This window comes from Zingiber officinale, chromosome 3B, assembly GCF_018446385.1.
Source record: "Zingiber officinale cultivar Zhangliang chromosome 3B, Zo_v1.1, whole genome shotgun sequence".
Lineage (NCBI taxonomy): Eukaryota > Viridiplantae > Streptophyta > Magnoliopsida > Zingiberales > Zingiberaceae > Zingiber > Zingiber officinale.
The window spans coordinates 91,486,746-91,501,662 of NC_055991.1; the positions used below are offsets into that span (position 1 = coordinate 91,486,746).

At 36.8% G+C, this 14,917-nt stretch overlaps 2 protein-coding genes across 6 annotated transcripts; one reads left to right on the forward strand and one right to left on the reverse strand.

Moving 5' to 3' along the window:
* Positions 1-533: 533 nt before the first annotated feature.
* On the forward strand, positions 534-1,167 carry LOC122055026 (LOB domain-containing protein 4-like). Its single transcript, XM_042616424.1, has 2 exons — positions 534-781; positions 834-1,167. The coding sequence occupies exons 1-2, from the start codon at positions 534-536 to the stop codon at positions 1,165-1,167; spliced, it is 582 nt and encodes a 193-aa protein (XP_042472358.1).
* Positions 1,168-2,239: 1,072 nt separating this feature from the next.
* On the reverse strand, positions 2,240-12,806 carry LOC122056761. 5 transcript variants are annotated; one of them, XM_042618862.1, is made up of 14 exons: positions 12,606-12,804; positions 12,054-12,161; positions 11,778-11,909; positions 10,328-10,645; positions 9,983-10,243; positions 8,392-8,527; positions 7,906-8,295; positions 6,111-7,756; positions 5,933-6,018; positions 5,634-5,852; positions 5,294-5,419; positions 4,627-4,968; positions 3,070-3,185; positions 2,240-2,927 (listed from the first exon to the last, which is right to left on the reverse strand). In XM_042618862.1, the coding sequence occupies exons 1-14, from the start codon at positions 12,702-12,704 to the stop codon at positions 2,827-2,829; spliced, it is 4,080 nt and encodes a 1,359-aa protein (XP_042474796.1). In that variant the 5' UTR covers positions 12,705-12,804; the 3' UTR covers positions 2,240-2,826. The 5 variants fall into 5 exon arrangements, with proteins under 5 accessions (XP_042474796.1, XP_042474795.1, XP_042474794.1 ...); XM_042618861.1 differs by having other exon boundaries at positions 7,906-8,280; positions 9,983-10,645; XM_042618860.1 differs by having other exon boundaries at positions 6,111-7,753; positions 9,983-10,645.
* Between the last annotated feature and the right edge of the window lie 2,111 nt (positions 12,807-14,917).

Consider the following 14,917-nt stretch of genomic DNA (forward strand, 5'->3'; position numbering starts at 1 on the left):
TTATTTTTCTAAACTAAAAAAAATAAAAAAAAAATAATAGGAACGCGGTGATATCCTGCGCGCGCACAGTTGCTCACTGTGCGACGCGCAGGATATCAGAATTCTGCATATAACTCTCTCTCTCTCTATATATATATATATATATATATATATTAGAAATGATATGCTGCGGATAAAGTCGAGCGGATCGCTGCGGACATGCCTTCTTGATCGGTCACCAGATCGATCAGGAGGTTTCCTGATCGGTCTGGTGACCGATCAGGAAGGTAAGTCCACAACGGTTCGCACGGCTTTGGTCCGCAGTAGATCATTTCTGATATATATATATATATATATATATATATATATATATATAGCTATATCGTCAGAATTTCGCTCCCCTAGGTTTGTCGCTGCCGCCGCCGTCCGACCTGTCGCCGTCGTCCGACAGGTCGCCGCTGCCGCTGTCCCAGCCTCGCCGTCCACCGGTCGCCGCTGTCCCAGCCTCCGTCCGTCTCCGTGAACCCCACCCATCAAACCCTCAGCCGTTAGAAATGGGGCAGCAGAAGACTCAGACGGCAGGGTGTGCGGCGTGCAATCACATGCACCACAGATGTCTGCCGAATTGCATATTCGCACCGTATTTCCCGGGGACCAGCCCGTCGTTCGGCTACATCAGTCAAGTCTACTCGTGCAACAATATCAAGAAGATTCTAGAGAGCGCACCAGTCAAAAAGCGCAGGAGGAAGGCGGAGTCGTTGGCGTTCGAGGCGGAGGCCCGCATACGTAACCCTGAGTTTACGTAACCCTGAGTTTGGATGCGTCGGCTACATTCATCAATTTTCCGCCGCCAGCTATCAGCCACCGCTGGAACAGCAATATTGGCATCAGATGCCTCAGTTGACGACGATGACAGCGCAGTCGTATCATGAGCAGCCTGACGATTTTCCGACGCAGCCAGATTTTCAGACGCAGTCATATCATAAGCAGCCAGACGATTTTCGGATTCCACATACGACTCAGAGTATGTCGGAGATGTGTCAGCTGCAGCAGCATGACCAGTTGGCCGAGATTGAGGACTTCCTCAACGAGACCCGTTCGGATGATCTGATGACAGATGCTGCAGTCCAAGCTTACGAAGCCGATCTTAAGGACCTCGATCAGAGTGATCCCTTCGACACAAGATGATGGAATGATCGAGGTCGAAGAATTCGCCGCAGATCTCGAGGAGGACCTCCTCAACAGCTAGCAAGATTTCCCGCGCGAGTCAGAGCCACACTGAATGCATCAACATTTTTTCTTATTATTAGCTAGACCTCAAGATGAACATTAAAAACGTTTTTGTACCTGAGACACATTTGTCAATTAATCAATATAATTAATTACAATTCTTTATTTTTTTTATCCATGTAATTAATTTGGAAGTATCTGTTGAAATAAAGCATTTTTACTGAACCATCATAAAGGTTAGTGAAAAAGTGCATCAACTGCACCAGTCTGCATTGCATTGACGATCAGTACTGAATCTTTTGAATTTTGAGCAGTTTCACATTATCTTCTGCCTTAACATCCATAACCGTCAGATACATCTACAGAAGAAACCTTGCAACAATAATACAATATTGATAAATAAATACGCTCAGTGTAATATATATAATTCACTGTTTTATCAAGTAACTGAGTTTGCACAAGCTCTAGCTTGGGATTTTATGCAAATCAATCAAGGTGTGACTTCAGTAAAATAGCCAACAAATATACAAGCTTTTTCCTTAGAGCAATAAACAATTGGATGAAAGCCTCTATTAAGCAATAAGAATAAGCTATGATTGAGAAATCATAGTGTTTGGAAGCCTTTGAAGCAAACAAAATCAAATGTCTTTCATTAAACAAAATGCTGAACCAGTTCCAATTAAAGGTTAGAGTCTTAATTATTTTTCAGTATGAATTTTTAAAGGTTGTTTTAAGTTCTTAAAAAGCCTTTGGGAAATTAGCCTTTATTTTGGTTTATCAAAGAGGTTCAAATCCCCATGTGATGGACATTCTTCAATTAATCCAACTGTCCTTTCTCTTGTGAATTGTTCCGGTGGTAAAAGGCAATTTGTTCATCCAGCATTCTCGTCAACTTGTTTTTAGGTAAATACTACACTTATGTCAATTAACTCAAAATTTTATAGGAGTGAAAGGGCACTACTTGCCCAATTGTACAATTAGTGTGTTTTCATTTGCCTGCATGAACCTGTCTTATTTTTCAGTAGCATCATCAAGAAATCACTAATATCGTTACAAGAAGTTGACAACAAATAAATTGTACATTTCAATTATTCGACATTCGTAAAAAGGGACCTTGTCCCACGGACTTCGGGTGACTAATCTCCAAGCAAATTACTATTTTTCAGTAATCGTTGTCTCTGTAGCCATGATTACAACTTTGCCCATGGAAGAAAGCAAAAGGTACTATGTACAAATCCGACATGAAGGTCTCTAAGCGCATTAAGCCAGTACAAACAAGAGAAAAATAAAATCTTCCACAGGTTAGGCGGCAAAATCCATTTCCTCTCACTTTCCCATCATGCTCGAGGACTCAAAATTCACAAGATTAGTGGTGAAAACTTTGAACGTCGGGATGTCAAGGAATTCGGTTCTCAAGTAGGTCACAATCTTCCAGGTGGAGAAAACAGTTGAATGTGTATAGGAGGACAAGGAACCGAGCTGTTGATGAGCAATGTCAAAAGCCCAGATGCTGTTGATATAAAGCATTTTTGCTGAACCATAAAGGTTAGTGAAAAAGTGCATCAACTGCACCAGTCTGCATTGACGATCACTGAATCTTTTGAATTTTCAGCAGTTTCACATTATCTTCTGCCTTAAAATCAGCAACCGGCATTTCTCATCAGCAACCGCCACTACACCAGATTTGGAGTCCACTGCAGTGCACATAATGCTCCCCGCTAATATATAGTCACAGAAGAAAAACAAATGATAAGGTGAAGGCATTTTGCAAAATATGGATTAATAGGTGAAAATTTCCAGATACTAACCCAATGATAAATACCAAGAACTTTCACGAATTTCAAACAAATAATCACTTACACTGGACTCGGAGCAAATTTGACAATTTCTTTCCGGTTGATAATTCCCACTTGTACAAGACACCATCATGTGTGCCAATAAATCCATAACCGTCAGATACATCTACAGAAGAAGCCCTGCAATAATAATAGAATATTGATAAATACCCTGAGTGTGATATAATTCACTGTTTTATCAAGTAACTGTCTTTGCACAAGCTCTAGCGATTTTATGCAAATCAATAAGGTGTGACTTCAGTAAAATATCCAACAAATATACAAGCTTTTAATGCCTCATCTCCTTAGAGCAATAAACAATTGGATGAAAGCCTCTATTAAGCCATAAGAATAAAATGATGTACTAGTATGATTGAGAAATCATGTATTTGGAAGCCTTATGAAGCAAACAAAATCAAATGTCTTTCATTAAACAAAATGCTGAACCAGTTAGAGAGCAATACTGCATGAGAAAAAATCATCTATCATGTTTGACAAGTAGCAAAAAATTGACTAGGAAGGAAGAACTAAAAATTTCCCCTTTTCCAACCAAAAATGTTACAGGATAGATGACAATGATGTCTGTCTTAATTGCATGGTGATAAGAAACTTCATGTGAACAAATATTTGGCACCTTGGTTGAGCGCAGTCTAAAAGTAACAAGAAAATGTAAAAGCTTGAAGAGGAAAGTGAGAATAGATGTGGCACTGATGCAGATTAAAGGTTAGAGTCTAAATTATTTTTCAGTGTCGAATTTTTAAAGGTTGTTTTAAGTTCTTAAAAAGCGTTTTATATTTGTTAGACCAAGTTACCTTGTCTTAAGGAAATTAGCCTTTATTTTAGTTTATCAAAGAGGTTCAAATCCCCATGTAATGGAGACATTCTTCAATTAATCCAATTGGCCTTTCTCTTGTGAATTGTTCCTGATGCTGCATTAGGTATCCTTGAGTTTGTTGATGCACTTAATATCACTTGAGAATTAAATACTGGGAAATGATCCACATTGCTCTCAAGACTGATAAGATAGAGAGTACTGTTATAATAACCAAATTAAATGTGACAGGACAGGAAAAGCATCGCTGATAGATCTCTTATTCTTATTTGTTATCAATCCTCTCTCACACCATTGCATTCCTCTTAATAGCTCATAAAATCATGTTTGTGAAATCATCTCTATAAAACTCTTAGCAAATTACCATGAATCTTAAACTCCAACTGAATGGTTCACTCCAAATATTTGCTACTATGAAAGAAAAAAATTGCTAGTAACACAGCAGTTCAAGGATGAAATTATTGGTTGATAGGATAAATGATATGCAAGTGCATATTACAGGACTTTTATGTAGTCTAATCACTACCAATTTTAAACACCAAATAACTAATCTTTCTTTGATATGAAAATAACATTTTATTGTTCTCATAGAAGAATCAACAGCAACAGATCTGACACAAACAAACTTGTTATTGTTGACATAGTAGAATCATTTGCAATGCAAATTTGACAGGTGAGAACCATTTTCCAATTTCATTGGTGGCATTTAGAGAATAAGAGTTTGATTTTGATGTAAGGAATTTGAAGTACCTAAAATCCACCATGTGCCCCATGACTACTATATTTCTCACTAAAAGAGCTGGCCTCCAAGATGCATTTGAAGTCAGTTGTCGTTCTTTGGGGTGATTAACCACTTGAGGATCTGAATCTGTATCAGCAGAAACTAGTATCCACATAGCATTATCATCTTGCAATGGAGTCGCAACAGCTTCAGCAACACGATGATGTGAAGTCTCTTGCATGAGCTTCATATTCTGACAAGATGAAGTGTTGATCTCATCTTGAAAATTGAACATACCAATTGGAAGAATCTGAAAGATCAAATTGCCCGGATTCAAAAATCTGGAAAGGAGTACCCTCTTCGATATGTTCCTAAAGGAAAACAAACTTGCTCACAATACTAGAAAATTGAGTTACATAACAAACATTAGAAAATAAAGGACTTTATGAAAGCAAACATAAACAAGAGCAAGAAGTTGACACATAGACTACTACAAAATTGACAGACGATCATGTTGAAGAACAAAAATATAAAATATCAAGCACAATATACTCATGATGCCCACAATCAAAAAATTGAAGCATCACAAAAATCTACTATTAAAAATAGACGAACAAATATATAATACTAACAGACATGGTTTAATAAATTAACTATTTTTAACATGTAACAACGTTAAGTCGTTAAGCAACCTACCATAAACCAAAGCTGCCAATGCCATTATGACCTACAAGGAGACAGTCGCTCTTGGGTACTGTTTTCAACTCTACTGCAGGTCTTAAATAATCAAAACTTGGTAGCACAAACTCCTCCAAAGATTTACTGCAAAAACCAATGAGATATGACCATCAAATTACATATAAACACAAAGTAACTGATATGTCAAAGAAAATCCCTCTTAGAGGTTGATTAGAGCATACCATCAGCACATAAAAGCATATTAAAAACAAACATTTCATAATATCATCTCATTAACAATTTCCAGTCAGACTAGCAAAAGAAAGAGAAGGAATATGTAAGATACGATCAAAGATACCTCCAATTGCAGTTCATCAACCAGACACGCAATGCCCCACTCAACTCAGCGGCTATGACATAATTAGGTTCATAAACTGCGATGCAGGAAAGGCTCTCAATGGTTGTCAAGGTAGCTGATGGCAGAACATATCCCATAAAAACCTTTCCAATTAGTACTGCATTTTCTTCACAACACACAGATGTGCACATAGAGCATGAGCAATGCATACTTTGTGTCCTGTTGATGTTTGGGATTGATTAAATTGATGGTGTGAAAACATTACAAATATAATTAGTGAAGTTCTGGTATTTCTATACCTGCAGAGAGGTGCTCTTATAGTACTAACAAAAACAATGGATTGCCCATCGGGAGTGAACTGTAAACAAGATCCTTTATACGTTGTCTATATGAAGAAATCACTTGAGATAAGATATACTGAAAAGTGAGAAGTCACATTAGAACTTAAACGCAACATCTTTCAGTTGGATGACTTACATTTCCAATTGCCGGTCCAGGAAGGAGAGGCAGCGTAAGCGAAGTGTAGCCAATAAAATATGGACAGGTCTCTCCCTGATCTTTTAAAGGGACCTTGTATATAAAGACAAACCTTTCATCACTTTTTTGAATGCCACAGATCACAGAAATTTGTAAATCATCCTCATAGGGTCTCAACAAGATGAACAAGACTGGCTTGGGTTGCCTATAGCAACCAGCAAGCTCAAAAGATTCATCCAATACTTCATCCAATCTAACAGCTCTGAACAAAGAATCATCAAACTGATCATTAGAATTTGGCTGTCTTTGGCAAATGTTTGTTTGCTCATGTCTAATATTCCTTGTGACTGGTTTTTCATCTGAAAAAGATAGCAGTTCCGTAACTTCTATGTTTTGGCTTGGCACACAATTGACAGGCCCCTGATATGCTTGTTGGCAAAATTGGAAGGATGGATGGGGCTTACTCATGGAGTCTGCAAAATTCTCCTCTGTGCGATTAACAGAATGATCATGAAACTCAGAATGTTTCACGTTAACATCAACATAGTCAGTCACATTTTGGGTCTGTGAAACAACTGCTGAATTTGATTGATAACTTGTCAGCTTGGTTTGCACACTCCTAGAAATTTCTGTTGACCTTGCAGCTGTAACATCAGAATCCATATAATTTCTGCAGATTATACTTTCTGAAAAAGGAACGTTGCAATTGCCAGAAAACTGAGATTTATTAGAAAGCCTCTGAGACTTGTTGGTTCTGTCAGTATGTTGCCCATCATCCGAAAGCAACATCTTATCTCCATTCACATTAACCAGCAATACATTTGTAGATTCTACTGCTAATGCATGATTAAAACCAGTTTGATCTCCAACCTCACAAACTTTTTGTTCAGAAGCATCAAGAACTGCAAACTCTATCTGGTTATCCAAAACCAAACTTTGAATGTCTTTGCTGGTTTTACCATTCTTGTTTTGTGGCACTTCTATAAGTGTTGCTAGTGCACACATATCTCCCTCATTTAAGTTATTAGAACTAGCATTTGCAGCAGTAGAGCATTGCCCCATGCACTTCATTTTCCATTTTCCATTATTATAATGCAGCATAGGTTCAGATATTTCCTTTTCTTCATGATTAACAACATCAGAATTCAAATACGGCAAGTTATGATTAACAGAAACACCTAAACAGTCAGCATCTGAACGTTCTTTTTCAAGACGGAGATCATCATTAAATGCTTCTTCCAAATACTCCACAAGAGAATCTGTTAAATATTCATTCTTAATTGTTTCCTTAGGAAACAAAACTTCAGAGTCCAAAGGCTTTCCAGCACTCTCACCAAGAATATTAAGATTGGATATGTTATTATTTTCTCTGGATTCAGCAGAAGCTTTACATTCAGATTCACAAGCAACATTTGTATGCTCATTTGGATGAACATCACAAACATATTTATCATCCTCATAGCTATCTGGAATCATATTCTTTGGATCTTCCACATATAGTGTATGATCAGATGTCTTATGGGGTAAGCAATCATCAATAGCATCCTCCATTTTTGCCATTTGGCATGAAATTGAAATTTGGTAATTCAATATCTGAGGAACTTTTTCTTGTGTTCCATTCATTAGCCTATTAGCATCCAGCCCTTCAGAAAAATGAGAAGCAAAGTTTACCAAAAATAAATGTGATCTGGTAAAGAGGAGGAATGAGCTACAGAAAAACAGCTTTGTAGCACTGAAAACAGAATTGCAACTAATGCCTTCATGAGCCAATTAGTACTTGAGCTGTTGAGCATACCTTCATATATTTTGTCAGTCGACTGATCATTCTTAGCCATATGTTCTGCAGAGCTTGCTTTAAACAAAGTCAAAGTTGCACCAAGTCTCACTGCCTGGCTCCCATATCTTGACTTCCTTCTCACATAAGTCTTCTCAAGAAGAGGAACAGCTCGAGGAAGCAGAAAAGATATCATGGAGTTTGCCAATTCTTTATCAGATACACTCAGATCTGCTTTCTCAGAACCAGAATTTGAAGAACCAGCCAGTGGGCCAGTTTCTGGAATTGAATCATTGACAAATCCTTTCAAAGCAGCATCCCGCAAACTTGAACATTCTGGTTCAGGATTTATGCATGTTGAACTCCCTCTCACTGATTGAAAATCAGCAGCATCACCTAACAAGCAATGTGCTATTGAAATAAAATATAGGCAGAAATGAAGCTTTATTTAGCATGTACCAAGCAACCAAAAAATGATCATAAAACGAAGATTCCAAGAATACACACATTTTTCCACATCACATGTATCAGAAATGTATAATTCTGAATAATTTTCAGACGCCAACATTTCTCCACTTTCCACTGCTTTTGGTAAAACACCTGACGGACTCATTCTGGCATTTGATAACCTAATAGCAGTTTTCTGTGAAGGTCACATAATAGAAGATATTTTATGAGAAAATGAATAGTGAGAAAATAGTTCTACTATATATAGGCATGAGCAAATTGAAATTATCATAGACAATATTCAAAGTTCAAAACCCTATGATGACTAAATCATGCCTGCTCCAATATGCATTTCTTTACGAGTATTGAAACAAATACGTTTGTGTGCATGCAAATAAGATAAAAGTGAAAATCTTGTCATGATAGCCATATTTAATATCAAGAACTAGGTCCAAGAAACTAATGGTTAAAATATTTAAGCATGAATTCACATTTTAAAATGACATATATAATATGATATGGCTATAATGTGTTGAGATGAATATATGGGATTACAACAAAATATAACAAAATAGATCTAATATCTTGAGCAATTAGGTGAAGCTCAAATGAATGGTAAAACCATAGAAAATAGGTTGAGATGGTGTGAGCATGTTCAATGATGCTAAATAGATTTTCTAATTAGACAAGCTAAAATTGATTGGCATTAAAGCCCATAATGACAGAGAAATCAAGGAAAATTCATTGAATATAATAACAGATTTGAATTGTACAGCTTAACATAGAGTCCAATGGTGGAATATGATCCATGTAGCCAACCTGCAATAGTTGGAACTCATGATTTATTGTTGTTAATGCATATATGATATAATTTTATGTATGTATAAGGCTCTTTAACTGATGGAGAATTAATTCGTTTTTCAAAACAAACATTATATAATGAGTTTCTTAATCTGCATGAGATGCATCATGCGTGTCAAGCCAGAAATCAATATATAATCTCAAGTTCAATAGCGGTGATCATGTACCCCAAAGGTGGCAATCAATATTAACTAATAAACAAAATTCAGAAATAGAATCTAAAAATGCTTCTAGGAATTTACACCAAACTGACTAAATGAACGTTAATGCCAAGTAAAAGAAAATCATGCTACTGCAACCAGATGGTTTAACAGGCTGATTAGTAACATCAGTCAACTTTGTCATTAGCTAGAAGGTATAAGACTGAGCAAAGGTATTGAATCAAGATTGTAGCACAGTTCTATTTTTCAATAGTAGGTGAGTTCTGACTCTTGAACAAATGTCTGAATAACAATAGACTAGTTTGACTTAAAATCAAGTGTGCTAAAAGCCTAAAACATAAAAATCCAATGTTGATCAACTACAAACAAAAGAAATGTATCCCAATGAATACAAGAAACATTTTTTAAATAACAGAAATTATAATAATAATAATACAGGAAGTATCATTGTTGGTCCAGGACCATCATTTACATGCCTGTGCTATACACTTCTCAAAAAGTATTTCCATATCAAATGCATTTTCCAAATACAAAGAGAAGAATAGTATAAAGAAGTAAAGAACCATCACACTTCATAATCATAGATAGAGCATGAAGCATCAGTAACTAGACAAATTAAAGTAGATTACCGTGCTATTGTCATCATCAGAAACATTGTTCACTCCAGTGGAGCAAGGATCTTGACCTGTAGAGTTATTTTCCCTGACATAGATAACATGTTTATCAACAGAATTATCAGAATCTCCCATCTCCTGTGACAGAATATTTCTTTCTGGAATATGATTGAAAATTCCTCTGCGTTTACAATCTGCTACTTGTTGGCATGTATCATCACTTGCAGCAGCAGCACTCTTTGGTAAGAAACCAGGATGATGTTGAGAATCCTGAATCTGAATAATATGATTTCTTGATGAGAGTAAACTCTTTTCCTTGATAAAATTTTGGTTTTTTATTTCAGAATGAGAGAAAATTACATTTTCTTTCTCTAGATTTCCAGCTCTAGAATCATTTGTCACATGGTGGTAACAAATCCTTTTCGCTCTAACTGCCTTGTTTCTGTCTCTTGTACATACTTTGTCCCTCACACCCCTTTTTCCAGCATTTAGATGCTTTTCTGTGTGATCAAGTAAATCACTACATACAAAAGAGGCTGGAGGTTGCATTATTTTATCCAATCTTGGAACTTTGTTTTTATCAGTAGGCAATACCATATCTGGTTCTGCAACTCCTTGTATATTGGCCACAAGCTCACGAAGCAATCGTTGAACAAATGGATTTCTAAACCCAAAAAGCTGCATTAAATCAGAAAGAAAACAGAACTGAATGAAAAAAAAAATCTAAATTTTGATACCAGTACTGTGCATATGGTGTATTAGCATGTAGGCAAGCCATGTAATAATATCAAGGAAATAATTAAACAAAAATATCAAGCAACTAAGTAAAAATGTTAACAAGACATGAAAATGAAAAATGCAAACCATCATTCTAACCAAAAAGTTAACCCAATTATTTGTTTAATAAATGATTTTAAAAAAGTATAAGAAATAGTAATGACTTCAAGCATGAGTTCTTATGCCAGTTGTAGTAAGTTAGAGCTTATTAGAAGAAAAGTTAAAATTTATGTGAACATACAAACTGTTAGGTTTTGCTCAGCCATGGATTATAAAGTGCCAGAATGAACCATAAACTGAGATGACAGCCCCATTCAACTGTAAAGTTAGACATGAAAATAAATTTGAACAGGAATAACAATGCAATAATGGACTACAATGAATTCTTCCCCAGGACCCCGCATGGCGTGAGCTTCGTGCACCGGGCTACCCTTTTTTTATTGTGTGATACTTGAAGGGCTAAAATCATTTTTAGTGCACATAAGACACAGCCTGAATACTTCTTTATCAAGTGATTCATATAACACAATGGTAGCAACTTGTTATTTTGCAATTAGCACCATCCACGGGTAGCCATTTCCTTCTTAGGACCACCGATCCTACATCCATGATCATTATAACAATTGTACTTTCTCATCAAAATAACAGAGCAAACCGAAGACAAGTCAAATGGTTCGGTTCAGACAATTTGAAGAATTTAAAAAAAAAAAAACTTGATGAACACTATAACAGGTTATAAGCCCAAACCAAGCACATAGTAGCATCTGGAGCATGATGGTCATAATGAACAAGACTGGCATCAAGAGCTGGCCAAATTATTATTTTCATCATATTACAAGTCAAAAAGAAAACAGTTAAATAAAAAAAACACTTTTAGATGAACAAATATGAAATCAACAAAAGATACAGCCACTTTAATATCGGCATGGTAGTAATTAGATTTAGTAAGAACAAAACAGTTAATCCCTATTTTGTGCATGGATCCCTTTTTGTTAATTTTGTAATGTTGTCATTGCGGTAGAGGAAAACCTACCTGGATACCATCAATCTTGGAAGAGAATCGCTTTCCATTTCCAGTTTTTACCCTTGGAACATTCTTCTGAAAGTTCACCCATGCAATATCGGGTGTATGTCCAGTAAAAGACTCTCCATCAGTTGATGCTACCTGCAGATGGTATCAGTATCATACCTACAAGGCTAATAAAGAACGGAAGAACCGTAATAATGTTTACACAAAAGAGGGAGGGGATAAAGATTAAAGGGAGAAGCTACTACAGAATAAAATGTGAGAAAACAACTTGAAACAGACCATAAATAGAGGCCCTTTTACACCTTCACGAATTTCCATTTGGTATATGTTTCCACCATGAGCTCGGACAGCATGATAACCAACTGGGTAAGGATATCTGTCTTTCCCCTATCAAAATTGCCAAAAATTAGAGTAAGAACCATAGCAATGTCCAAGAAACCACAAGCATGAAACAAGCAATGTAATCGATTAGGTGGAATGGTCTGAATGAACATTTGCAGAAGTTATTGTCCATAAAATTTGTTCTTTGCCCTTCCCTAACGTGTAATCACCGAATTAATCTTGCATTTCTACAACTCGGTATAACTTCCTTCACATTATTATCACCGATACTGCTTGTGACACATAAAAATTGGCTATTTCTCATTAGCGCAAAAAATCCCTTCTCAAAGCAACGGCTTAACTGGAGAATCGACTCAACTGAACTGCTCGCACCATGACCCAGATCGTAGATTCACAAGGACTTAACTAATCGGAGATTCTTGAAGCGGAAAGAGATCGAGAACGGAGATAAATATCTCAGAGATAGAGAGGGGAAGAAAGAACACTAACCCTAGAAGAGCTCCAGTACTTCTTATCCCATGGCCCACAGTAGATGGCGCCGATGGAGGTGATCTCGAGCTCGCCGCCGAGAGAGCTCCCCTCCTCCATAACGATCGCGAGCAGAGTCAGGCGACGACAGAGGCCACCGTCGCTCCCACTGATACGAAACCGGTTCCCTTCTTGGAGGGAAAGACGACAGACGGAGCCAGAGAGAAGCGCGTTCCAAATTAAAAAACCACGACAAATAATGGGCCTGGTGGGCCGAGCACTTTATTTAAGCCGGGTTTGTCCCGTCACAATACCTTAGGCAGCGTTTGGTTGTGTGATAGGATTAATGAGGGATTATAAATTTGTATGATAGTAATCTTTTAATGAAGATATTTATGTTAAAATATCCTTGTTTGGTATGATTTTTATGGTAAGGATAAAAATATGAATTATTAATTATATCATTAAAATATCCTCAGCATTAGTAATTTTAGGGCAAGGAAAGCATCAAAGCAAGGTGCGACTCATTCCGCTCGCTTTCTGTAACTCCACTCATTCTCTTCTCTCTGCTTTTGCTCCTAGCAATGTCTCTGTTGGTTGTGCGTCTAGAGATGGCGAACGAGTAGATCAAGGTCATTCCAGCACTCTCCATTTCCCTTACCAACTATTTCCCTGTTGTCTTTGTATCTCCATCAGATCCGATCAATTCCTGTCTCATTTGATTCTTTTGAATGTTTTTTTTCTCGTTCGCCCTTGATCGGCGCTGTCTTTTTCATGTGTTGATAAAGTATTGTGTGTGTAGATGCAAGTTTGCCTTTTGGTTGTGTGGATCTACTAAAGTTTTAATTAACACAATTTCATTTTATTTTTCTAACAAGGTGTTTTGTCTACTAGCAGTAACATAAAATCCGTCGTTTTGATTTGAGTTTTTTTTGTAATTGGTTTCTTGGATCAAGAGGGAAAATAAGATTCACCCTTTCCCTTGTGCTCGTTTTAACTTTCAAGTGTTAGTTTGATTAGTAATCGGTGTGCAGATCTTGGATCAAGAGGAAAGATTGGTATTTCATTTGACCAACACTTTCTACTATGCTCGTGTTCTTATTAGGGTTGTGTACTTATTTGTGCAAATAACCTTTTACAAGAGAATAATGTTAATCATGGCGCAACAATTTGTACTTATTTGAATTGTTATCCTTGGTAACTAATTTGTCAATTGTTAATGGTGTTTGTGTAGATATTATAGAGTTAAAGACACCACCTATGTGTGAGTGTGGAAATGGGGCCATGATCTTACGCAAAGCCGGTGATTTCTCAACCCGTCCAGGGAAGTATTACTATCTATGCCCAGCACGACTTAAACATCGAAAGTGTTTCTTTTGGTATGCTGAATACCATGCAAAATATGTACCTAATAATGTGCATCAGTCAGCTAAAATTGGTAACGACTCAACTGCCTCCCAAACTCAGACATCCTACAATCACAACAGGATGCGCCATTACACACACACGTCGCAGACAACCTGTAGCTCACAAGCTTGTCGTCACCATACACATGAGCTAGAACAATATGTAGCAGCAGAAGAGGTGATGGAATCTAACACGGGAGGGTTACAAAGCAAGACCATCAAGTGCACACCATTGTCCGGGGACCAATTAGTTTGTTATTGTTTTGGTTTTATATGTGCACTACTTTTTGTTTTGATTCTACTTCTAGTGTCAATGTAATATATTGTATGTGATGTGTGAAATATAATGGTTTTCAAGTAAGTTAATAATTATATTTTTATTTTAAGATAATATAGTGTATACAAATTGGAAGTACTCTTTTGTTATACTTGTTATGTGTAAAGATGTTATAGAAAACTTGGTATGGTGAGCATTCAATACTTTGACATATTAATATAGTTACGAGGAGCATAAAAGTCATCAATCCTTTCAAATGAAGTAACGATTGGGCTCTTGAAGAATCGATGGTGTTTGTTAGTGGTGTAGGCATTAGCAATAGAACTAATGTGATCATGGCTGCATGCTCCTTTTCATCTTCTTCTTCTTTATAATTCATGTATCATGTTAAGAGAAGCCCAATGAGCATCTGCTAGGGAAGACTTCAGATCACTGCATGAACTATGACTTACTAGCCGTCTATGACTTACTACCATCACTACAAGTGCCCAAGAGTTTCAACACACCAGTTGTCAAAAACCCCATCATAAAGCACAAATTCCACAAGTGCATTGCCAAACAATTCAAAAAAACACGTATCAACAAAATAACAACAACTGCACTTCATCCATATTTATGCCATCAAACCTACTAACAAAGCTTCATGAGTT

What these genes read in the sequence shown, in the direction of transcription:
- LOC122055026 (XM_042616424.1), top strand. Translation starts at nt 534, where the DNA reads ATGGGGCAGCAGAAGACTCAGACGGCAGGGTGTGCGGCGTGCAATCAC. An exon ending in ATACGTAACCCTGAGTTTAC is followed by an intron (nt 782 to 833) that starts GTAACCCTGAGT and finishes TTCCGCCGCCAG; the next exon opens with CTATCAGCCACCGCTGGAAC.
- LOC122056761 (XM_042618859.1), bottom strand. Translation starts at nt 12,704, where the DNA reads ATGGAGGAGGGGAGCTCTCTCGGCGGCGAGCTCGAGATCACCTCCATC. An exon ending in AGTACTGGAGCTCTTCTAGG is followed by an intron (nt 12,162 to 12,605) that starts GTTAGTGTTCTT and finishes CAATTTTGATAG; the next exon opens with GGGAAAGACAGATATCCTTA. An exon ending in TTGATGAACTGCAATTGGAG is followed by an intron (nt 5,420 to 5,633) that starts GTATCTTTGATC and finishes TGGTTTTTGCAG; the next exon opens with TAAATCTTTGGAGGAGTTTG.